At 39.6% G+C, this 24351-nt stretch overlaps 1 protein-coding gene across 2 annotated transcripts in view; it reads right to left on the reverse strand.

Moving 5' to 3' along the window:
• The window catches only part of LOC427973 (claudin-8), a 39546-nt gene extending 15929 nt beyond the window's left edge, over positions 1-23617 (reverse strand). The window contains exons 1-2 of one of the 2 annotated variants that reach the window (XM_015299637.4): positions 17436-23616; positions 15757-16904 (exon numbers count right to left, since the gene is read on the reverse strand). In XM_015299637.4, coding sequence (XP_015155123.2) covers positions 17469-18137 — 669 coding nt within the window. In that variant the 5' untranslated portion in view covers positions 18138-23616 and the 3' untranslated portion in view covers positions 15757-16904; positions 17436-17468. Of the gene's footprint in view, positions 1-15756; positions 16905-17435 lie in introns of those variants that run through there. The other variant, XM_015299643.4, reaches the window with a different exon arrangement.
• Positions 23618-24351: the final 734 nt, after the last annotated feature.

Here is a 24351-nt window from a genome sequence, read left to right on the forward strand (position 1 = left end):
CTGTATTTTTCCCCCATATTGTAGGGCTCTTTGCTAGATGAATATTGCATCTCCCCTCAAGGTGGATTTATTTCATCAGTACTGCCTGTATATCACTTGCAAAGCACTTAGGTATCCTTCAGGGTAAAATGTACTACATTCTGTTTTATTTCATATTGCGTCCTTGCCTAGATCCTTGAAAGTTTTTTATTACTTGGCATATGTTGTTTGGAGCTCTTTTTTCATAATCAGTTTAAATGCAATGTGTCCCTTGTCCAAGTTAATTACATGGTTGGGTTAATGACTCATTGCTTCAGGCACTTGAGTAGGGAATTTAGCCAGTCATTAACACGTTGGCTATTTTATTGCCTCCAAGCAGAAGTTTCCCTCCAAAATCTAGATTTCAAAGTGATTGCCTTCATCAGAATTGAGTGGAAGTGTGGAAGTGGAAGACCCTTTCAAAGACCATTTCCTACACAAATCTACCACTGAAATCAGAAGCTATTGGTTTAGAAGTTTAATGAACGGGATATCTAGGGGTTAAGAGAATAGTATCAGATTGATATCAACTCAAAATGATTTTTTCAATTTCCTTTCAAATTTCAGGTCAAATTCATTCTAGAGAGCTTAGCTTCTTTGAGATGGCAGCTACTGGCCATGGAGCGGGAAATGAGCCCACTGGAACAATTGTAAGATTTCTGAGGATGCTTAAAGCTATGTCAGAACATATTTTGGGGTGAAAAAAACATGAAATTTCAAAATCATAAAATCACTAGTTAGCCTGAACTAGAAATACCTAGAAATACCTAGAAATACAAACATACAAAAAAAAACCAACAACAAAAACAACCAGTTTTGAAAACCGTAGTTCTGTCTGTCTTTGGGAAACAGGCATTACATTTGTTTTAGGAGACAGATGCCTATCCATCACTGCAATTCTCTGTAGAAGTGAACAAGAAATCCCCTTCAGCACCTCTGAAACTCCCCATCTGTTTTGAAAAATAGATGTCATCGACTACTGGAGGCATTTCGTCCTTTGAGAACAAGAAGCACAGGGAGAAAGGAAATGGAAGGCTCATGGGCAAGATTTGTTACGGTGCTAATTATAAGCTTCTCTTTTGAGCTGGTTAGCACTTATTTCGATTAGCTGATGATCAAGACCACTTTCTGTCAGAATTTTGGCAGTTCTGGCGAAATGAAATACTTCTTTCACGCAGCTCTGCTCCCCTCCTTAGGTAAGACAGTTATGTGCAAGCTCAAATGCATCTCTGTTTGTATACAGCGTCCCAAAGGCAATGTTTGTTTTCTTTGTTTCAGTAGACAGAGGAATTGGATTTCTCATGTTTAATTCATGAAAGTATATCTTGTGAATGTGGCCTCCAATGCGTACTAGAGGCAAAAATATCACTAACAGTAGCGCCTGAAAGAATCCTTACTTCTGTAACAAATGGACACACAAATTAAATTACTGGTAATGAATGCCCACTCCATAATTGTAATCCAGTTTGGAATGTTGCTGAAGCAATTATCTTAGTTCAGAATTGCAAATCAGGAGCTCCTTCTAATCAGGAAAGTAGGACATCTCATCTTAAACAAAGAGAGCAGTGCAGGTCTGTAACATGTCTGACAAATTACTGCCGGGTTGGCAGAATGTGTCAAATTACCCTCTCCTGACACCCAGCTTTAAAATGAACCTTTAGCTAAGCACTCCATTTCTTTCTTTGTTCCCAGCAGCTGTATTTGGTTGCAGAGTTGATAATTAGCAGAAATATTTTGCTTTATTTTCTTGTTTTTGACCTTGTCATTCTACCTAAATTCAACCCTTGTATTTATCTGTCAAAATGATTAAAGGCAATAGGAGGTGCTTATTCAGCTGATGATATCATATTTGTTAAAAATGAATCATATCAACACAAGTATTTGGATGCTAGGGCAGGATGGTGGCTGAACAGATCCAAGCAGGTGCACTGTAGCACCATGTCACTTCTTCTTTCGCAGAGTAAACGCATGTCGAGAGTCACAGCGCTACAGTCTGGGTCTGGAAATCAGTCTCGGCTATGGATTAATGTCATTAATACAAGACACTTCTTCTTCTTCTAATATTTGGTTCAGTTTGACATCACCACTGTGCCAAGAGCAATGAGCCGCAGATCAGAAATGGTTTCAACTTCTTCAGTTCTCAGCAAGGGGATAAATTCTCATCCTCTGACTTTTCAGTGAGAGTTTGGCTCTGACCCTCATTACTGTCTCAGCAGTCTTTGGGTCAGCGTGTGATTTTTCTCATCACGGTTGGCTGCTTCTCTCTAGCAGGTTACCATTTTGTAGCACTACAGACTGTGTCCCAGAACCGCAGTCACTCCAGTTCTGCTTCTTTCTGCTAAGGTGTTGGGTTAGTTAAGGTGGACCACACAGGTACGCATATTCCCATCTGTGGACTTGATCCCAAAGGCAGCGACTTGTGGCAGAGGACACAGGCAGATGGGTGGGAGATCATCTGTCTGAGATCTAGCTTCCAAGTGTCATGTGTACAAATGAAAGTCTTTCCTAAATCATTTTTGCTAAATGAGTTCATCTCTCCATGTTGCTTTGATATGACTGAAAGCTTGATTCAAGGTCTTATACTGACAAATTACTACCTCATAACAAATATAATATATTTTTATGATGTCAACACACTGGAAAGGAGAGTGGTTCTTAAAATAAGCTGAGTTTCAAACAGTCGATGACATTCTACTTTTCGGCTAAGCTTAAGCAATCTGATTTGACTGCAGGTATATATATTTCATTGCATCGTTCACTGTCTTTGTGCACACGGAAGAGTTTGCACAGAAAACAGCGCCTTCTATTTTGCAGAAACCAGGGTGGTTTTTGGAGGTCACTATGGAAGACAAAACTGTTTTTTATTCTCGTTGTTCTGTTAACAAATCCCCAGCCACAAGTTTCAGCCAACATTTTCATGGAAAATTAAACCTTGCTACAAGCTAGGAGCTGATCATTCTATGTTGTACACTTGCAGAATTCAAGAAAACACTCCTGAGCTGAGGAAATGTGAGAAGTTCAGAACAGGAACGCCTTCTCCATTGTAAAAACAGTGCTATTAACAAATAGTATAACAAGAAAAAGTGAACTATGCACTTATCAATTCCTGTGAGGCTTAATAGATGTCCTTCTAATTTCCCAGTGCTTTCCAAATATTTCACCTTTTGATAACAGAACTCAAAGACTTGAAATTCCCAGCAGAAATAAGTTTTAAATAGGTCTTTGACTAAGAATTTGTAACCAAAATTCAACAAGTGCTGAGTTAGCTGCACAGTATACAGGCAAAAGATAGCAATTCCTTACCTATTTTCCTAGTGAGGTTTAATATTAATGATATGGCACTGCATCTGAATTACCAACCACACAAAAATATCCTGACAGGCTCGAGCAGGTCCAAGGGGCAACCACAAGGGAAATAACTTTTCCTGTCTTTCTCCAGGCAACAGAGCAGATGCAGATCTACTCTTCCATGAAGCTTTGTTCAGCTACAGAGTTACATCAGAACTGACTAATATTAAACCTCCTGTTTTCTTCATTAGGCAAGAGTTATGTCAGACAAAACAACAACAGCAACAACAACAAACCCTGAGGAAAATAAGCAAAAAGTTCAAGAACTAATAAAAGAACCTTCTTTCAAATATTCATGGATGGTTTATGCCAGACATTAAATCAATCACTTACATGAATCACAACTTTTAAGAACTGTGATTTCCTTTAAGGAAAGGAGTAGTTCTTTTTATTATGGTTATGTGATTTTTTGCAAATACATATGCATATGTATCTATATTAGCTTATTATGACAGCATTAGGGTTTAATTGAAAATGCAGGGTTTTTTTTTGTTTGTTTGTTTGTTTTATCATTTTAAAATCCCTCGAGTCAGTGGATTATGGAAGAATCCCAAATTATAAGTCCTTCCTAACTTAGAACACCATTTCAGCATTTACGACTTCAGAGCAGAGTTCATAAGGACATTGAGATGCGGAAGATATATAAAAAACTGACCGATTTCCTTTCAAAATACAATTTTAAGCCAATTCAGTTAATTTTGTGTCAGTGGCAAATGATTCTTCAAGTTCCAGCACAGGTAAATATGTGTCTAGTCCCATTCTTTGATCCTCAGACTTCAAAAGCGACCATATTTAACACCATCACTTTAATTCAGTTTAATGTCAGAACTGTCAAAGTGAGGCATTCAATACCATTCTGTTCTTCATCTCTTTGATACTGAATACCCCAAAGAGAGAAGCTGAGGTTCAGTCACCCAAGAACTATGACATCCCAGACAAAACGCCTTCAATACCTCCTTGAGGTGAAAAGCTAGTGATGAACTACTTATTTTTTTACTCCATCCTGATGTGTATTCAACTACATTACCTGTACAAACTTGTATAAATGACAGATGTTTTGCAGTGACATGGCCACGTACAGCTGTAGTGCTCAGAGGCTTAACATGATGAAATCAAGGCTGTCAATTCTCTCCCAATCCTCCACCCCTCCCTTGTGCCAGCACTCATGTCAGCATTATCACAGGGTGAGCCATTTCAAGACAGTTGATCTAGCTGAAGATTGATATTCTTTTTTGCTGGATTAACCTTAGCATTAGCTTCCTGCTCAGTGCCCTTCCTGAACAAGCTCACCATGGGGCCATGCAAAAGGTTTTGATGTTACCTTCCCATGAAACTGATTTATCTGTATTATCACATCACCGCTTTAACTTGACTTCTTCTTTTGTTGGTCTTTATAAATATTTGCAACTGCTGTCTATAGTACGTCATAAATAAATGCATTTGTTTGCATTCCTCCTACTCCGTTTGAATTAATATACTTTTTTAGGCAACTTTCATCTCAGGAAACAGAGCAAAAGGTCACTGTATGAATTTTTATACCTTCACATCACATTCTCCAGAGTATCTAAAACACAGCAGAGTGTGCCCTGTTGTAACTGCAGGGGCCTAATGGAAATCTGATGTCTTCGATGCCAGGAAAGTCAGAATCATTTTTATTGACTGGTGGTAAATACCTGGCGTGAAACACAGACACAGGGTGCATGCTTATAGAATGGCCTGGGTCGAAAAGGACCACAATGATCATCAAGTTTCAACCCCTCTGCTGTGTGCAGGATCACCACCCAGCAGACCAAGCTGCCCAGAGCCACATCCAGCCTGGCCTTGAATGCCTCCAGGAATGGGGCATCCACAACCTCCTTGGGCAACCTGTTCCAGTGCATCACCACCCTCTGGGTGAAAAACTTCCTCCTAATATCTAACCTAAACCTCCCATCTCAGTTTAAAATCATTCTTATGTGCTGAGGCTCTGGGAAATAGGTCACGCAAACAGATATTTTAGGATTCCTCATTTTTCTAGAGAGCATGAGGTGACACATCATCTCCGATCATGGGAAAAGAAAATTTTGAGGAAGGGCTGAAAGGTAAAGATATTCTGTAAGGGAAATTGGATAATGAGAAAGAAATACAGGGGAGATGTCAGGGGGAAATGCCAGCAGCGCAACTCCAGAAATTAAAGTGCACAGAATGCCACAGGTTTTCTGACTCTTCAGATGAGAATCAACTAGTAGAGGGCTCATGCTATCTGGAGCTACTTAGTACAGAGAAATAGAACATAGCATTTCTCTAAAAATTACTTTGTCATGCTATCATGCGTTCTCTCTACTTAGGTTATACAATGCTCTTTTTAGTGAGACTGCTTTTGGTCATGACATGCACTGCTAGTCCGAGCTCTCAAATGAAACAAAAGGAATAATGGGGCTTGCTGAGCACAGACCTTGTTGGCACTCCACACACTACAACCTAATCTCCTACTGCTGTGTGGGAAAGTTGATTTTCCTTTCCCCAGCAGTGCTGCTATCAGGCCTTCCTTAACGTGTTGGGACAGAGAAGACTCAGAGAAATAGTTAACTCCCAACTATGTCAGTGGGGCTTCTAGCACAGGTGGAGCACAATAGCTATTTAAAGATTAGAAAGTTCATACTTTAAGGAAGAAAATTGCCCAAGGAAAAGCTTGTCCTGCACACAGTTCTTTCTGCAATATACAATATAGTCTTTACAATAATGGCACTATTTATGTCATCCTATCCCAATCACCTTCCTAGCTGAATGATGAATATGGAGCTGTGGCCTAGATTATACTTTTTAGATTAGCATATATATTATATATTAGATTATAGCTCTCCTAATAGTCCAAGTTCTTCTTTCTTGCCAAGATCCTAGAGTCATGGAGATGAGTTTGGATAGATTTTAAAACAGGAAAATAATTTTAAGAACTATTTTATACACTAAAGATCTACTATTTGGATTTCCTAGAATACAAGTAGCAAGGTTACCTAGATCGGGGCATGGTCAATTTGGGGGGGGGGGGGGGGAAGTGTATTTAAAATCATAATCAAGTTTGCTGATCTTTTCTTAACAGAAATTTCTGTCAGTCTTTGATGCCCAGTGCCAGAGAGGTGACAACAAACCTAGCTAGCAATTTCTCTCGCTGGCAGCCGCCCCAGTCATAAATGTTGGTGACAATTTTTGGATATTCATGCAGCAGGGTCAAATACATCCTTTTAGAAATCATGAAGCTTTCCAGGAAAAAAATTCCAGACTAAGCAATGCTGTCTGATCAGATTTTCATCTTTTTTTCTTATATAATATGCTAGAAACATTCCATGTTATAGAAAGCAGACAAAAGAAAGGAATTCTTTTTTTCCATAAAGCATCCATTCTCAGCTCAAAAAAGTTTTCTTCCAAGGGCCATACATTGGTCTAGTATGTTCTCAGCTCTGTATCTGCCATAGAGCTACACCGATGCATGTTCCTTGCACCCCCTGGGTGCCCAATGTGGATGGAGCCTTCCTCTCTCTGTGTACGAGGGTCATACACCTACTACCACCAGTTTTGGGGTGGGGGTAAGAAATCCTATGCAGATACAATTACACATGCAAAGCCAGTGTTGAAATCAAGCTTCAGTGCATAACACAGACAAAGCAGTTGCGTCTGTCTTCCTGGATCATTCTGACTCCTACTAAAAACTCATGTTGCTCTTTTTTTACAGACTTTGGCATTTAACTCCCTAAAGACATTCATTTCCAGCATGTTTTTCCCTGTCTCTGCTGATAATTGTCCACAGCCACCGGCAGAGGCTGTCCAGTATTAATCTTCTCTGCTGTAAGTATATCTGAATTTTCCTTTGGAATTCTGTAGTGAAATATATGCAAAACTTATACTTTTGAAGCACAGAAAGGGATATTACTGTGTACTTATCATTAAAATGTTGAAAAGTTTCCCTGCTCCAAGAACTAAAAACTGCTGATTTACATATTAATAGACCTTTTACATTCAGGGAGATAACAAATCATTGGCCAGATACAGAGAATTAATTACAGCAATACAAAGGATCCCATGAAATACACAAAGCAAGCCCTATATATTCTGAAAGAATATTATTGTGTGAAGTTTCAGTATATGCTGTAGTACTACAGGAAGAATGATTTTTGTTTTTATGTCTGTTGCAGGATTCTACCAAAAGAGAGACGAGACAGAGATTAGTGTGTGCTGTCCATTTGAAACACTGCACTAAAGCAGATAAAGCAGATAAAATGGATAAAAAGAAGGTTACAAAAGCCACAAAGCTGGGTTCTTTATCCATCTCAAAAGTTGGAAATCTGTAAAAGAGCTCACTACTGGCAAAAAAAAAAAAAAAAAAAAAAAAAAGACCAATTCAATTCAAGGATAATCAAAGCACTCCAAAAGGTAAATAACTTATTGAGTCTATTGCGGCTGCAGAACAAATAGGGGAGATACCTGCCTTCCAGCTACTGCTTGCCAGCAGCATAGATAAGGCATTGTCAGAGACAGAGCGCTGCTGGAAGGACACAAAGCAGAAGGGATCATTTAAACTGCAACAAGTCATCAGGAGCAGAGATTTCCTCTAAGTGCTCTGCAGCAAATCAAGAAGGAAAGAGCAGGAATATTTACAGAAATACTCAATCTGTTACTGAAAAGAGCTACTAGTCCCGAATGCTGGGAATTAGTCAGTGCTCCTTCACGCAGCATATTACCAGCCAGGTAGCATTTCTGCATGATCAGTTAGATTTGATGACTAGATAACTACAGTGAGAGACATGAAACATCTATTTATCTCTTCATCTATATTCTTCAGTCCTTGCTTCATCTCTGTGTTATTTAACAAGAACATCCTCTGCTAGACAAACCTGTGTGACTGTGAAAGTACACCCACACTTCCCAGTTTATTAGAATTCTTTGAGCTAATGCAGTCATAAAAGAAGGGCAACCTTTTGTGATTTATTTGTGCCTTAAAGAAGCACTTGATAAAATCACTAACAGGAAGCTACCAGTGGGCAGAGTTAGTTACAGCATGCACTCACATGTACCCACACAGAGCTCCTTTGGGAACTGGCAGCTGGTCAACGTGTAAAATGTAAAATGTTGATAACGACTTTCCAACTCAGACCAAACCTATAGAGTCCAGTGACAAATATCACACCCTTCTGCAGCACCCACAAATACTATTGCAATGAAATAGTTTTACTGACTTATTCATAGGCTACTGCATCACCAGTGTGCATATGTATGTAAATCCCAGACATAAACACATGGATTTTAAATAATTTCTCTTTTGGCTAGCCATTTTGCTGCTACACAATTTTTTCTGGTCCGTCAGCTTTCCAGCTACCAACAGAACCTTTGATAGATCCTATTAGCTATCTCCTGATAGGAAAAAGCTTGTTTCTTCCTACACTTTTGGTTTTGATGCTATTTCTTCTTCCTTGTTGTCCATTATGAGCATAGCCAAGTGGTCCGGTCTTATAGCTGAGGACTAGGTATTTCTTAGCCTCATCCTCTGCATAGTACATAATGTTGAGGGTGCACTGAGCTAATGGAGCTGAAGGTGTGTGTAAGGAAAGGAATCTAGGCCTGGAAGTGCTAACGCTGCTATGCTTCCTGGCTGGTGAAGCTTAGGATCTCACTGGGGCGTCAGTTGAGTCAGGCACGCAAGAAGTTAGCAAAGGCAAGCATGTGCTTGCATGCATTGCACAACCAGGGCCTTAAATTTCCTCCATCTGTAAAATCAGAATCACACACCTTCCCTGCTACATGGGAAATGCAGAAATTCCCTTACATAGTACCTAACAGTGATTTGAAGACGCGAAGAAATGAGTAAGCATTTATTTCTAGCAGTCTCACCTTGCCCTTCTTACATGGCCTAGACAGCCATGTTTCCTAGGACGGCCTCCTCTCATTTAGGTTCTTGTAGCGTTCACGAAGTCTGGCTGTTATTTGCAAGAAAGCACCATGTACGTGTTGACATTTCAAGAGCAAGTACTGTAATTCTTATTATGGTGTTCCAAATGCCACCAGCGTTGTTTTCCTGCACTCTCTAAACCTTACAGCTTCCCTCCGCTCAGTCATTATCCTTTTAAAATACATTTTGCCTTTCTCTGTCCTCATCCACTCATAACTGCTCCTTCTATCTGTGTCATATATCCTGCCCTTCAAGCCCTGTTTTTATTTTAATGCATGTATTTCAGTAAAGTCCAAAGTTTTGTTAAGAGATGCTTTGCAGAAATAAATTTTTCAGTGCAACTAATCTGATGACCCAGTTTGTCACAAAAGAAGAGCGTAGTGTAATCTAAGAATACATGATTTTCCTGAATAAATTGCAGTGTGGAGAATTTGGGGAATTCAAGATTTATGGCTTGACAGCAGAGAGACAAGATATATTAAACATTAATGCTTACAGTAAACATAAAAATAAATATTCAGATGTGTAAATAAAACATGAATGTGCATTTTTCAGCTAAAAAGAGGCAATAAATTCACTTTTTTTTTAACAGAAATTCCAGTATATTTTAAGTTGAATTTTGTTTTCAGTTGTTATTAAGATTGGCTAATTTAGACTTTCATGTACATCCTGTGGCTAGAAGCTGAGTTATTGCCACTGCTAACCATGCTGTTGAAAAAGAAAATGCCAATCTGAATTCACTGAACTACATGCACAGTTCCTGTTCTTGCAATTAGCTTGAAAAATCAAATAACTCTGTTGTAGTAAAATTTAATGATTGTCTGTCATAAAATGTAAGATCTATCCATAGCCTGAATGTTACATGGAATGTTATGAATATTTGCAAGAGGCAGCATTTCCTACCCTTTTCCCAGGTCATCGTGCCTTCCCCCACTCAATTACACATCAATTAATCATTTTCCACAGAACTGGAAGAAAAAACATTACTGAGTAGTACAAAGAGAGTATTTCAGATGTTCTAGAATCATATTACTGAACAGTTTTTATCTCAATTGAAGTCTTATTTATTAATCCAGTATAAAAATTGATATTTCTATTTTAAATAAGTGGTACGATATTGCTTCTGTATTTTAAAAAGCTCTGTTTGTTATAATCCCTTCTGTGATGGTACTATTATGTCACCAAGTTCTAGATAAATCCTAACTTTATGAAAGCCCTAAAGCCAGCTCCCCCGTTAACTCAGTAACTTTGGCCCAGGCAGCAGATGGCTGGTGGTGGGAACAGCTGTGCCCAGCATGCATTCATGTTCTCCTACCAATGGAGAACATCTGGCAGCTTGCACTGCCCATGGTACCCTTTAGCACAAGTTGCTATAAGGGAAATAGCACAGCAATCTGGATGCAATCTGGATTCATAAACTCCTCTACTGACAGGACAACATACACCAAAAAATCCCAAAATGTATCTTATAGGGAGGGTGGATTTGCAGCTATTAATTAGGAAAGTAAATACACAGTGAGTAAAGTGTACTTGATTATGTTCTCATCATTGGAAAATCTTAATATTTAGCAACATTCACTCCAACAATGACATAACAGATTGCATCATCTGGAAACACTTACTAAATAATGGTAAAACAACTCAGTGTACATAGCCATCATGTCTCTACTGTGTGTGCACACATGTAAGCAGGAGAAGTTGGTTCCTGAAATGCCAAAGGAGTAAGAACACACAAATCCAGATTGTGACAAGTGGTATTCTGGGAGTTATCCATCTCTATATGAAACTCTAAGCAATAGAGTAAACATCTCCAGTAATGCTGAGAAAAGATCCAAAATAAATATAAATGACATTGATATGTCTGATGCTTTAAGGTTCTGTTGGATATACCACAAACCATTCCATTGACTCAAATGAACTTTACACTCACTCCTAACCTATAAGTGTACAAAACCAACTTGAATGTTTATCTCCAACATCTTGTATCCCAACACCATTTGTTTTAGTAAGGCTTATCATCTCTGATTTCAAAACTTCACTCTGAAAGGTTTTAAAGATATTTTGGCTCACCGTGTGAAATGATATTGGGCTGAAATGATATACCATAAGTCCAGCTGAGTCCTGGATTTACAACCAGTACATTACACAGGAAGGCTCTTGGAGGACAATTCGTCACTCGCAATGCTCAAAGAAAGATTAGCAGGTAATTAGCTCCTGGCAGTAGCGTGTTTCCCGACTGTGGGATGTCAAACAGATTTTTGGGTGGCATGCAAACCAGGTGATGGGTGCGGTGAGCCCAACTGCCAGGAAGAGGAAGTTGCTGTTACTCTTGGCCAGAGATAGATGCGTGTTTTTTGTTGCCTGTGTTAACTAATACTTCATCACCTTGTACACAACCCTCAGTAAATTGAGTATCTTAATCCACAAAGCCCATTTCTTGATAATTACTTATACACTCATTGCAAGCATTTTCCTGCTTGACGAGAAACAAACAAAAGCAGATTTGGAAAATGGGGGTATACACTGGTGGAAAGAAGTTTCATCCTAATGCAGCAGCATGGACACATGAAAACCTGCAGGAGATCTTCAAGCCCCAACATGGAGTCACTGCATTAGACATTATGAACAGGCCCACAACCTCTTCTACTCAGCCACGGCTGAGCTGCTGACGCCCAGGGCCAGCTCCAACATGATGCTGACACATGACCTGCCTGCAGTCTTGGCCCTCCGTAACAGCAGGAACTTAGCACCAATGCTGGATTTCCTCATATCTCTCTTTGCATGGCTGCAGCAGCCATCAGGTTGATGTAGTAAGTGCTTGCAGCAGGCTTATTGGACGTGCCAATAGATAACATGTTGGGCCTTGAAAGACCAGTACTCAGTCTAACCTGTGAAACCTGGCCTCATATAAAATATGTAGTTAACAACACACTTTTTTTCAACACGTGGAGTTTCTGTTGCCAATTTTTGCTAAATTCAGGATGAACGTGACAGTATGTGAGGCAATGTTTGTTGGGGTCTAGAGATTATTTTCTATTTCCCAGCACCATCTGGCATTACAGTGGAAACTCTGAATGAATAAACATCGCTTATCATTCTGTCAATCACTCATCCATCAGAAAGAAGCCGAAACACTAATGTACTCATCATCTTTGTCATTTGGCAATCAGGGACTACTTCACGGTAATTGAGACAAAAACCACAGATTAAGGTCTGTAGAAGAAATGGACAACAGAGATTTAGCACTGTAATGCATTATTCAGTTTGACTGATGCAGGGAACAGAGCTTGATGAGTTTGTAGTTTCTATTTTTAAGTATGTTTTTTGCACACAGGTGCTGGAATTGGCAGTTAAATTACGTACATTTCTTCTTGTTATTTAGAAGTGAGATTCTATGGTTTAAATAAAGTAAAAAAGAATACTGATGAGACCTGCATGATAAATTCATTTCTAGTAATGGATACCCAGGTAGTATTTGTTTTTTACTGGGACAGCAGTTGTAGGACAAACAATGTTCAATTCAACATCTTAAGGCAATTCTGTCAGTTCCCTCCTCAGAGCACAGAGCTGCCTCCAGATTCTCTGGCACCGCTTCCTCTGGCACAGCAGCAATCACTGCAGCTCGAGCAGTGAGTTCTCCTGGATAACAGACAGACCCAGAATCCTTGACTAAAATGACACCTCTTCTTAAACCCCATCTCACCAGCAAGATCTTTTCTGGTTTGTAGGGTGCTTATGAAGGAGGTATTTTGAAGAGGAGTGACTGCAGCAGCACACACATACCACTGGCCCCCCTACTTGAGCTTGGTGCTATCAGTGAAAGCACAGTAAAATTTACTTTTCCATAACGCCTCAAGATTTCACACTATTCAGGTGATGATATTTTCAAGTGAGAAGATTTTTAGGAGGAACGGGCAAATGGCTGGATAAAAGAATAAAAAGCCCAATGGAAACAACAGCTCACTCTTTTTCAAAGGAGTAGAATGGATAAGATCTTAAGGCAGCCTTTTGTATTCTGTTTTTCTTCTGGTACAAACGGCTGAGCTTCATGAAGTATTTTCCCTTCTGCTGTTTAAAAAATGATGCCGTTGGTTGTACTGTCACTGAGGACACAACTCTGTTCTTCCATTCTGATACCTGGAACTGAGCAGCCTCTCTGGTGCTTACTCTGCAGGCACACATGGCTTGCTAGCACTGCTGTCACAACCCCTTCCCTAGCCAGCTCCGCTCCTTGATGTTGCAGAAAATGAAATCTTCGTGCTTTGAAATATTCTTGGTTTGTCCTCTTTGACAGCAGGAACATTTTCTGCAAGGGGCAACCGAACACAATAAGCGCTGCCACAGATCTTTTTGGCTGAACACGTCCTATTTATCAGAGTATTTCTTGTTTTCTTTTGCTTTTTGTAGTCATAAAATGTCACTTCGGTCTTAGTTGGACTCTGAAACTCAAATTACAGTGGCAAAGTGTGTAAGACATAGAACATTTCTGTAACAGAGAGAAAGGAGAGCAATTGTTTACTTGGTGGGTCAGCTCTGTCCCGGTTTTTAAAGATCATATAGGAATCCTCTGAAAAGACCTTTGTCCTTTTTTCAAAAGGACAATTTTAGTCAATCGGAGGGATGCAATCAAGATTCAATTTCCGACTTTGTGAGTATTGTTAATATTCAGAGCAGTTCGCAACATATTTAACATAAATTTGTGTAGCGATGGTGTTCCTCCCACAGGTTTGTCTCTGCATATCAGGACAGATGACTGCACGCATTCATTTGTCTCAAACCCCGTTCGATTCATCTTTCTGTTATAATGAAATGTTTTGCTAAGCCATCATTTTTGCTATAAATATGTTCCTTTGGCTGCATCTTAGTCATGGATTATTTGCTGCACAACCTTTTCTTTTCATCTCAGAGATGAACGTACATTTTGGGACCAGCTTTTGAAATATTGACTTGCTTCAGGAAACTTCTTATAAGCAAGACTTGGAAGCCAGCAGTAAATCAGTTTTGTGTATTTTATTTCCCAAGGAATCAGACTCACTTTGTTTATTATCTATCAAACCTAAAGCGTAACGTAAAAAACAAGACTGAATCAGAAGAGGACATTATAAAAATACTGAATCTGTCTTTCTCTTCCAATGGAGAAATACGTTCATTCACTTTAATACAAAAAAATATATATATTACTATGGTACAAAGATAAAAAAAAAAAGAAAACTGAAGGGTTCACATGCATTTGTTTCAGATACATAGTAAAATCTCAGCTATTCATTTATATTTCCAAAGCAATTTTGCCTTGAGATCTCAAAATATTAAAATATATGATAGCATCAGGATATTAAAGTAGATATTTAAGCAAAATTTCTAATTAGCTCTTATTAACAAATACATCAGGCTTGAAGTTTCTGACAGTTGTGCCTAAAGGAATGTGAACATAGTGCTACTGAAGCAAGTTTACTGCCTCCACTCCTTAATGAAAGTAGAGCTCCAGCACATAAACACCTGACACAGTATTTTAGTAATCCCCGATCTATCCATAGAAAATGGTGCTCACATGCTAGGCCTGGAAAGTCTTTTTTTCATTCTCATACCTCCAAACTGCACCTTCCAACTACTTCTGAGCATCGGAGGTTTTGAACAGGGGAAAAGGAAGAATTAAAAATGGTGACTCCCTTAATAGATGTAAATGCACCCATAGAGTTCACTCAGCCTCATGTGTACCTCACGCACAGAGGTAAAATATTCAGTAATCATCTTAACCATCATCCCCTAAAAGGGAATTTCTATTCTGTTCAGAGACAGAAGATTAAACACAAGTTGAATCTCTTGCGGATTCACATCTCCTGACAATTCACTCTTGCACCAAATTCTAGTGCCACAGGCTCTTAAACATATGTGGGTGAGTGTAAGGTGCTAAATCACATCACTGGAAATTGCAGTTTGTGTCAATAAAGCCCCACACATCCAAACAGTGGCCCAGTCTGGCCGTACAGTTGAAATCAGGATCAGATTCCAAATTTCCACACAAGCACATTGTTGTCTGTTTGAGCTCATCTTCAGACAAACTGGTAAAAGAGGAGGATGGAGTAATATGCAACTATCAGATGCTAATGTGAGATGTAAAAAGTGTAGGTTTTCTTTTAAAATCAGTCCAAAATACTCAAATGAAGCAGTTTTATCTTTAAGCTCTTTGAAAATGAAGTTACTGCTGTAAATGACACACCCAGTTCAAATTTGATTTCCAGATCAACCTTCTGATAGTAAAGCATTCAGGATCCCTTAATTAATGTTATAGAAAGCTGCACTTAATTACTTCTTAAGCACTCATATCTACATAAAGTTGCATTACACTGCATACATCATTATTTAAATCCATTACCTACACATAAATACGCATCAAATTTGCATTGCAAATGTCTTCATCCTCTGCTGGGTTAATCACAAATGTCATATATAAATCAATCCAAAAACTTCAGTTCTGGCTTACTAATCAAATATTTATTAAAATAAATATGTATTATAAGATATGCATACAATAAAATAATAGATGAAGGTCTTCCGGGTAGTATAAATTATAATCAAATTCAAGAAAACAATTCCATTGAAATAACTTCGCTGGCCCAGTGAGGGCTGTTGTTAAAGATACTGTGCATACGGTGGCATCAGCCATCAGACAACATAAGAAATATATTTTAGTACGAGAAAATCTATGCAGAAATGTCACCTTAAAGACTCATCTGGAATTAACAAGTGCTAATTTGACTTCTCAAGAGATGAGCAGAGCACTTTAAACCTCTTTCCTAGTAATAAGAAATTCCCACTAAAAGATCTGAGCTGGTTGTCTTAAGTGCAAATGAGCATTAGCTAACATATGTAACACATATCCACATTTGGCCACATGATTTCATTTAGGTTCATCTGAAGTCAAGTTTATAAAAGGCTTTTTTAATTAAATGTAGCTTTCCACGTTCTTCAAATTGAACCATCAAATGAATATATAGAGGCATTGCTCTGTACAACTTCCAAAGTTAAACTCAGTTTTCAGATACCAGTAGAAGACATAGGAAAGGATCAAACCGTGTCATGAAATATCAATGAAATGGTGCCATCCATTACTACTATGTGAAGACGAAGAAAAATGTTTTTAAATGGAACTCCTCTGGTCACTTCTCAGTATTGTGACATGCCCACTTTTAAAAGCAGGTTCCAAGTTTTCATCTGTGAAAAAGCACAACTGAAAATACTGTTGGATTCTGCACAGTGGACAGATAGGAATCAGGTTGCTCATTTCACATTTTAAGGTAAGTCTTGTAAACATAAAGCAGTCAGAAAAACATCAGGACTTGGTTTTTGCAGGCATGATAGAAGATGTAGGCAGGATTTCTTGATCTTCCAGCAAGCAAGTGGGGATTGCACACTGACGTTTGCCTGGCTTCTTTAATTACACTTGACATAATCACAGAGCTTTAAAGTGCACGAAGACAGATAGTCTGTCCTGCAATTTATAGAAGAGAAGAACCCTTTAAAGATGGGATGTACCAGGCAATGGAAAGTTAATACATTCATGACAAAGTCTGGTGAAGTTCATACAGATTTTATTATTCCATGAGATGAATTCTGTGCCCTGCAGAAGATATAAGAAGGATACATCAGCTCCACAAGCGTCTGTGAAACCCACAGTCAATCAAAGGTCTCTGAAAAGGGAGCGTGAACATTTGTGTGCTAGAACTGGAAATAAGATTACTGAGGGCTTTTCCATTCATTCAGTGACTTTTTCCACCACGCTGCTAAATCCATGCTTCTCATCACAAAGACTTTGCCTCAGAGTAAAATGCACTGCTCCCTTTGCCTGTCATGGTCTTAGGGGAGAGCAATGGTACTATTGTACAGTAGCTGCCTGCCTTCCAGCCCAACCATACTGTTAGTCTTCTACAAGGGTTTCCTGGCAGCTGTTGTTTCTTTCCATGCCAGTTTTCTTTCCCATAAAATGGTGAGATTTTTCTTTTAAGGTCTAACATAATGTCCACGTAATAACATTTCCTACAAGCACGTTAGAGAGCAAATAAGTGTCTCAGCAGTAAATAGCAAATGAAAAAATTGTTCATCTATTACAGACTCACGGTTTAATTAGGCACTGAAGTCAATCAGGACGTACCAACATACTATGTAGAAAGATCCCACGTAGCCACTATACGTATGCCTGCATGCTTAGCAGTGGCCCTCCTGCCGTGTTAGGTCTATGCAATCTGTGAGGAGGAAGTGAAGGATCCCTAGATTTTGGGGTTGTACCAGCCCAGCACCAGAAGCTACAGTACATTGCTCCCGCAATGATGAGAAGTGCAGCGCTCACCCAGCCCACATAGAGAGCAGCTCCTAGTTCTCGTTTCAGTGGCGTAGGGACTTTTGCATCATAGAAGTCGTGAACGATGCTGCCACCAGTCCAGGACACGGGGATCAGAACAAGGATGCCTGTCAAAAGAAAGGCAACTCCAGCTGCCAACATGAAGATACTGATGCCCTGGGGATCCTCCTTGGTCCAGTGAGTGTACTTCACACCAACAATGGCCATCAAAAAGGCAATGATTGACAGGAGCACTGCGATGCACATGAGGGCTCTGAACGCCTCTAAGGGTGGGGGAAGAGCCAGGATAGAGTCGTAGAACTTGCACTGTAGCCTGATGCCCATCTGGCTGATGCAGTCCATCCACAGTCCTTCCCAGATAGTCTCAAACACCACGATGTTACTGTCGATGTGGGCGGAAACTCTCCATTGCGGCATAGCTGTAGCTGCCAAAGTCCCGACCATGCCCACGCCTCCAAATATTAGACCAATGATTTGTAATGCACAGCAAGCCATGCTCCTTCTGAAAAAGGCACCTCAAGCAAGGAGGCCTAGTAAGTCTCCCAAAATCACTCTTTCACTGAAGAAATATGAAGCATGGGAGAGAATACTTCATCCTGTTGTCTCCTCATATGGTGAGATGTTGATTTTTTTCAGAAGCAGCTCTCTCCAGTAGGATGTTCAGACAGGTGGAAATCTATTTCCGACTGGCTAAAAGAACCTGCTATTTATTTGCTTTGAAATCCCCTTAGACTAGAACGCCTACCCATCAAGCCTAACAAGTTTCCAGCCAATGGAACACTAGGGAGGGGTTGATTTTACTGCTGCTTATGCGCATTGTGTCAGTAGTGATTTTATAATTAAGTAAGTGCCAGGGATTCACTTAAAAGCACCCCATTGCAGGGCTAATAATTTCTTAACTGCATGATTGCAGCTATGTTGAAATTCAGCGCAGAAAGTTTGAACTTGCCTCTTCAAATATTATGTAAAATAGATCATTACAGTTGTTTTTATGACAAAAGCTAAATTTGGGGCTTACTTTCTAAGTACTATAGCCCTGGGAAAACATCTGATGTATCTTTTTTAATCTAGCTGGGAGTTACTTGGTGTAGCTCTTTAATGCAGGCTCCTTATTTTGATCAAACACAAAAGTATAATCACAATATTAGGCAGGTACAGGAAAGTCAAGTAATCCAATCAACATCAAAGATTTACTCTACCAGCTGCATAATTCACAAGTATGACAAAATACCTGGCAGAGTTTCACAGCTTCTTCTATGAATCCAGAAGTAAGGTCACTATAAGGAAATAAGATTCTATCAGGATAACTCCATGTTAGGATAGCATTAGGATAGTGCTTTTACTCTTTTCTATTCTAATCGTCTTCTCCAAGTAATAACTGTACAATTCAGAAAGGATGAACTTTTCTTTCAGCATAAAATGCACCTTGAAAGTAGTCAGTGATCCCTCCCACAAAGCATTTATCTCAGCTTGCACAGATAGCTACAAGCCTGGACAAAAATATATGCTGTAGACTAATTTGCTCTGGGCAAGTTAGAAATAACTTCTCCATTACGATTTTTTTGCTTTCTTCTCCCTACCTTGAGATAATAGTATATAATAGTATATGATGACATCTCCTGGGTGTTGTTAAAATAGAGGTATTTCTGATTACCCCAGCTCTTTGAACCAATGGGTCTAGTTAAAAAATATGTTAGCTAAAGACAATGAAGTCTTATAAAAGTGCTGTCCAAGAGAGGCAGAGTTTTAGACTGCTTGCATGTTGTGTTATGATCTGTGTGTGTTCAGAAATATCAAGCATTGCTCTTGATGGTATTACTTTAGTTACACCCTTAGGTGTCCACAGAATATATTCAAAGCAAAGGGAAAACTGACTCTAAACTATTCACATCCCACAGCATCACTTTTTTTCCTACAATAGCTAACTGTAAGGAAGGACTGTCAGGAAGTACAAGTTGTATAATACAATTTTACATGTTCATGTGAAAATACTGCCAAGATCTCTGAGTAATTCATTTTTATCTTCAAGTTTGCCACAGGGAATTTGGGAGAAAAAATGTCTGCAGCTAAGATGTCAAAAGTAACCTTTAGAAATCAAATATGTTCTTGAATTTGTTTTTATAGAGATAAATATTGCATCGCTCTTCTGCATCTTGTGTTGAAGAAAAGGTAAGGGATTTTGCTTGACACTGAGATTAAACCCAAAATCATAGGTGCATACATGTCTAAAAGAAGCTCCTCCGTCTGGCAAGAGAATATCTACTTAGAAGCAGACTGATTGAATACAAGACCTGTGCTATATAATTTGAGTCCAGTTTCCTTTCAGCTTGTAGAGTACTTTAACCTCTAAGTTATCAAGACTGTATTTTGACTTGTTATTTTAATGTCAAAAAAGAAAAAGATCTTATGGAAAAAACACTCACAACTAGCTACAAACCTTCTACAAACCTTCTTGTAACATTTTCAGTTAGCCAGCTCTTGAAGGGATATAAGACTGGAGAACTGACTTTTTCTAATGCCCTGAAGCTGATTTGGAAATCCTGCCTTATCTAGCAGGATTTCTCTGAAATCTTTTTTCCTTACATGACTCTGAGAGGGTCAGCCATTGAGGTCATGCATAGAATTACACTTTGAGTCAAGGTATGGTCTGTATGGAAAATAAATCATAGAATCATAGAAGCATAGGATGGCTTGGGTTGGAAGAAACCTCAAAGACCGTGTAGTTCCTACTCCCTCACTCTCAAAAATACTATTAAAATGCATAACTTGTTGATTGTGTGGCAATACACCCAGGGAGTGCTAAACTGTTGAGTGGCTTTCTTGATGTCTAATTGCAAGTAGTACCTGTGGTGAGTGACAGCTGGATGTAGGTGTCAGGAACACCCAGGCTACAATGCTGCATGTACTGCCAGAATGGTTTTTGTTATTGAAACCTGAGGGGAAGGAAGCAGGAAAGGAAAACTAATAATTGGTGGTTTTGAAATCTGAAGACAAATCAGAAATAAAAAATGAGCCTCGAGAGACAGACTGAAAAAGGAATCCAAAGAATAGTAGCATTATATTGGAAACTCATGAGGACTGGGAAAACCACTCAGCCTGTTAAATGACAAGGAGTGCCTGGATTTGCTGATCACTGGAATATTTGCCCATGTTTGATTAGCCTGGAGGAAGCTCTGGCTTCCATACCCTAGAGAACTGTACGTCTATTTAAAGGCTCATCCTACCTCCAAGAAAGAAACTCTTACTTGACTGAGTTACTTCAAAATCACTCTAAACAGCAGACATCTCTTGAAGTAGAAATTAAATATGTACATATATGGTGGGTAAGGTGGATTCAGTGGCACTAGTGTCAGATGAGCAAAAACAAAAGGAAAATCCCATTTCCACCTGCCTAGACTTTAAAAGTCTCTCCATTCTCTGTGCATCATCTGTGTATTTATTTTATGTATCATCCTTCTGTTATGCTGTTGGCATTGTTACTTGCCTCAAGATGAGAACACCAGTTCTTATGCAAATATGTATATCTGAAGATTTGCCTTCAAAGTAGAAAATAGACAATGGAGGAAGCATGTAGGCTTTACATTTAATCTTTCCCTGGATCTTTGTTCAGATTTACATCTTCTCCTCCCTTTAAATCAGGAAGTTCATTTGAATCCTTTCCTGGGGGAGTACCTTCCGTTCCTCCCTATCTTTTACAATGCTGATGCCACCTGAAATGGAGGAAGTAGAGCGTTTCCAGTCCAAAAGATTAACAGAACCTGTCAATGATCCCCAGTGCTTAATTAATTGTAGGCATCAATAATGTAAGCACTTTGCTTCCCAGAAAGGTTTTCTTCCTCTTTGTAGTTCTTCTATGTACTTTGAATCTTACAGTCCTGATACATGCACAAACAACTCTGTATAGTGCATGTTCTACTTGTCAACAGGTTCAGCAACATTTCTGAAACAGGCTAATAGATTTATCTAAAGCACACTTTAGTGATTACTGAGAGTTATAGATAAGGCCACACTAATCTCACTCATCCCGTACAAGAAAAATCTCCATTGAGTGTACAACAAATAGGTAGAACATCTGTTTTGGAAACAACGATGGAATCATGCTTAAGGTAGTGGTTCTATTACTCTCTATGGTATTTAGATTCACTACTGTACTTTAAGACTACTTTAAGACTACTGGTGAAGTAATGGTTGCTTTGTTTCAGTTTTAATGTAATGGACTTATGGCAACAGAATCCTTCCAATAAGTGCTCACTTTAATAATGCTGCCTGCACATACATTAAAAGCTGAAGGCTCATCTTGTTCCCACTCTCATCAAGAGTGGCACACTTTGCACTGAGAGAAGCATCTGATCGGTGTAGCTTGGGAAGGGATTTCCTCCAGGCACATGACCGGCTCTGTGCTTGGAGTGCTGATCTCTAACTCTAGCTTTGAGGCACCCTGTGACTGACAGCTGAATTGGAAAAAAAAAAAGAAAAAAAAAAACAGTTTGTTTTTGTTCATCTTCCTCAGCATGCCTGAAATTCACAGCCTGGCAGAATTGCCAAAGTCTTAATGATATTCTGTGTCTGAGGAAGCCTGACTCCTGGACACTGAATGAACTTGAGTTCTGTATAATAAAACCCTTCAGTAATAAAATATTAAATACTCCTTTGAGTATTTAATCCATCTAAACTGCTCCAGGCTTTACAAGGTATTTGTCACCTCAATGGTTATGTGCAGGGAGCAGCCATCCTGAGAGAAATAGAACATGCCAGAAAATATGCAATCATTCTGTGCTGCTTAATGACAGGACCTCAAAGCTATCCTCTAGAAAATATCTGGGGGACTTTTTATTGCTTAGTCGACATCAGACTGTTGGAAATATAACAGTGGCATATTCCGAAGGTAGTATTGATTGTTTTCATAAGGGTTAGCAGCAGGGTGCACAGTTAGGCTATAACTTGATGCAGCGCAGGGGACCTCCTTTATTTAAATGATTTACTCCAGTGGAATATAAGAGAAGGATAACTTATATTATGGCAGTGATGGCCTAAAGATAGATGAGAGGCAAGGCTTGTAGAAAGAGGTAGTAGGTTTTACAAGTCTACCTGATACAAACAAGCTCACAGGTTAGAATCCCAAAAAAGTTTGCTTTTGGAGCACTGCACAATACATCTTTCAACTGGGTTTCCAATAACTAAGCGATGCAGCAAAGGAAACAAGTCTCAAACTTTTAAGAATAGGACTTTTTGTTCCATATTCCTCCATTATGATTTGGGCTTCTCCCTGTACAGTGTGTACAGTATAGTCCTTCCATGCATGTATAATCCTCATTCTGCCCTCTCAAAAACCCTACCTCTGGAATGTAAATAAGTACATTGTTAATTTCCACCTTACAAAACAAATCCTATCACGTCAAGTTCCACTGCATCTAGCCCCAATCTTGTGCCCAAGGACAGCACATGACTTGGCATCTCAGCCCACAGCATCACCATCCTACGCTCCCACTCTCTCCTTTCTCTCTCTCTCCAAATCCAGAGTCCTTTATCAAACATCTGTGATGTTCCCATGACTCCTCCCTCATGAGTCGTTGCAGGGGATTCACCTCTTCTCTGGAACATCCTGGTTGACTTTCCACAATTGGCAAGCTGCATGTCCCCTGGGAAGGAGCAGCACAGCCCCCTGCCTGTTGTGTCTGCATAGCTGGCACAGCTCATATCCCAGTTTAGCTTAGTTCCCCATCAAACAGAGGGAGAGAAGGGAATGCAAAGCAGAAGTGAAGCTCTGCCTAGCCAACCAGCTGCTCCAGCACTCACTCTTCCTGGAAGCCATAAATCACTTTGGATTTGTTCTGGCGCAGAAGCCAAAGCAGGAGTATTTTGCAGGAAGTGATTGATTTTTGTCATGTGAACTCAGAACATCCTCTCCAGAAGTGTGAACCATTGCAGCTCCAAGGATGCACCCCTACCACTGCAATTTTGCACACTTATACATCTCCCTGGGGCTGAAGTGTCTCTGTACAGTGGCAGCTCACTGCCTGCAAGGGATACTGAAGGGAAGGGAAGGGAAGGGAAGGGAAGGGAAGGGAAGGGAAGGGAAGGGAAGGGAAGGGAAGGGAAGGGAAGGGAAGGGAAGGGAAGGGAAGGGAAGGGAAGGGAAGGGAAGGGAAGGGAAGGGAAGGGAAGGGAAGGGAAGGGAAGGGAAGGGAAGGGAAGGGAAGGGAAGGGAAGGGAAGGGAAGGGAAGGGAAGGGAAGGGAAGGGAAGGGAAGGGAAGGGAAGGGAAGGGAAGGGAAGGGAAGGGAAGGGAAGGGACAGAAAACAGTCTGACATGAAACCTGACTTCTTAACTGTAAAATGGAGGAGGGAAGGGCCTCAACAAATGTTTTTATAAATGCTTTTAAGTTGGAATGGAGCTCACATTGTAAGGCTGAAAATTATACGTGAAAGATGATTAAGACTGAAAGATCTGTATCTAGGCACAAGACCATTGTCAATGAGGTGAAAATACCTGGAGCACTGCAGGCTACTACTCATCTGTTCCAGATCACATTCTTCTTTATTAATCAGAATTAATAGCCTAAAGACATGAACGTGGATAAGGCTTCAAAATTCCTTTGGAAATGTCCAGAATGTGGATCCCATGGGAAAGAAAAAGACAGGCTTGTAGAATGTAGGTCCATGTTCAACTGAATGAATTACTTCACAGAGAAGGTATTTGGTAGAACAGA

The sequence above is a fragment of the Gallus gallus genome, chromosome 1 (genome assembly GCF_016699485.2).
Source record: "Gallus gallus isolate bGalGal1 chromosome 1, bGalGal1.mat.broiler.GRCg7b, whole genome shotgun sequence".
Taxonomy (NCBI): Eukaryota; Metazoa; Chordata; class Aves; order Galliformes; family Phasianidae; genus Gallus; species Gallus gallus.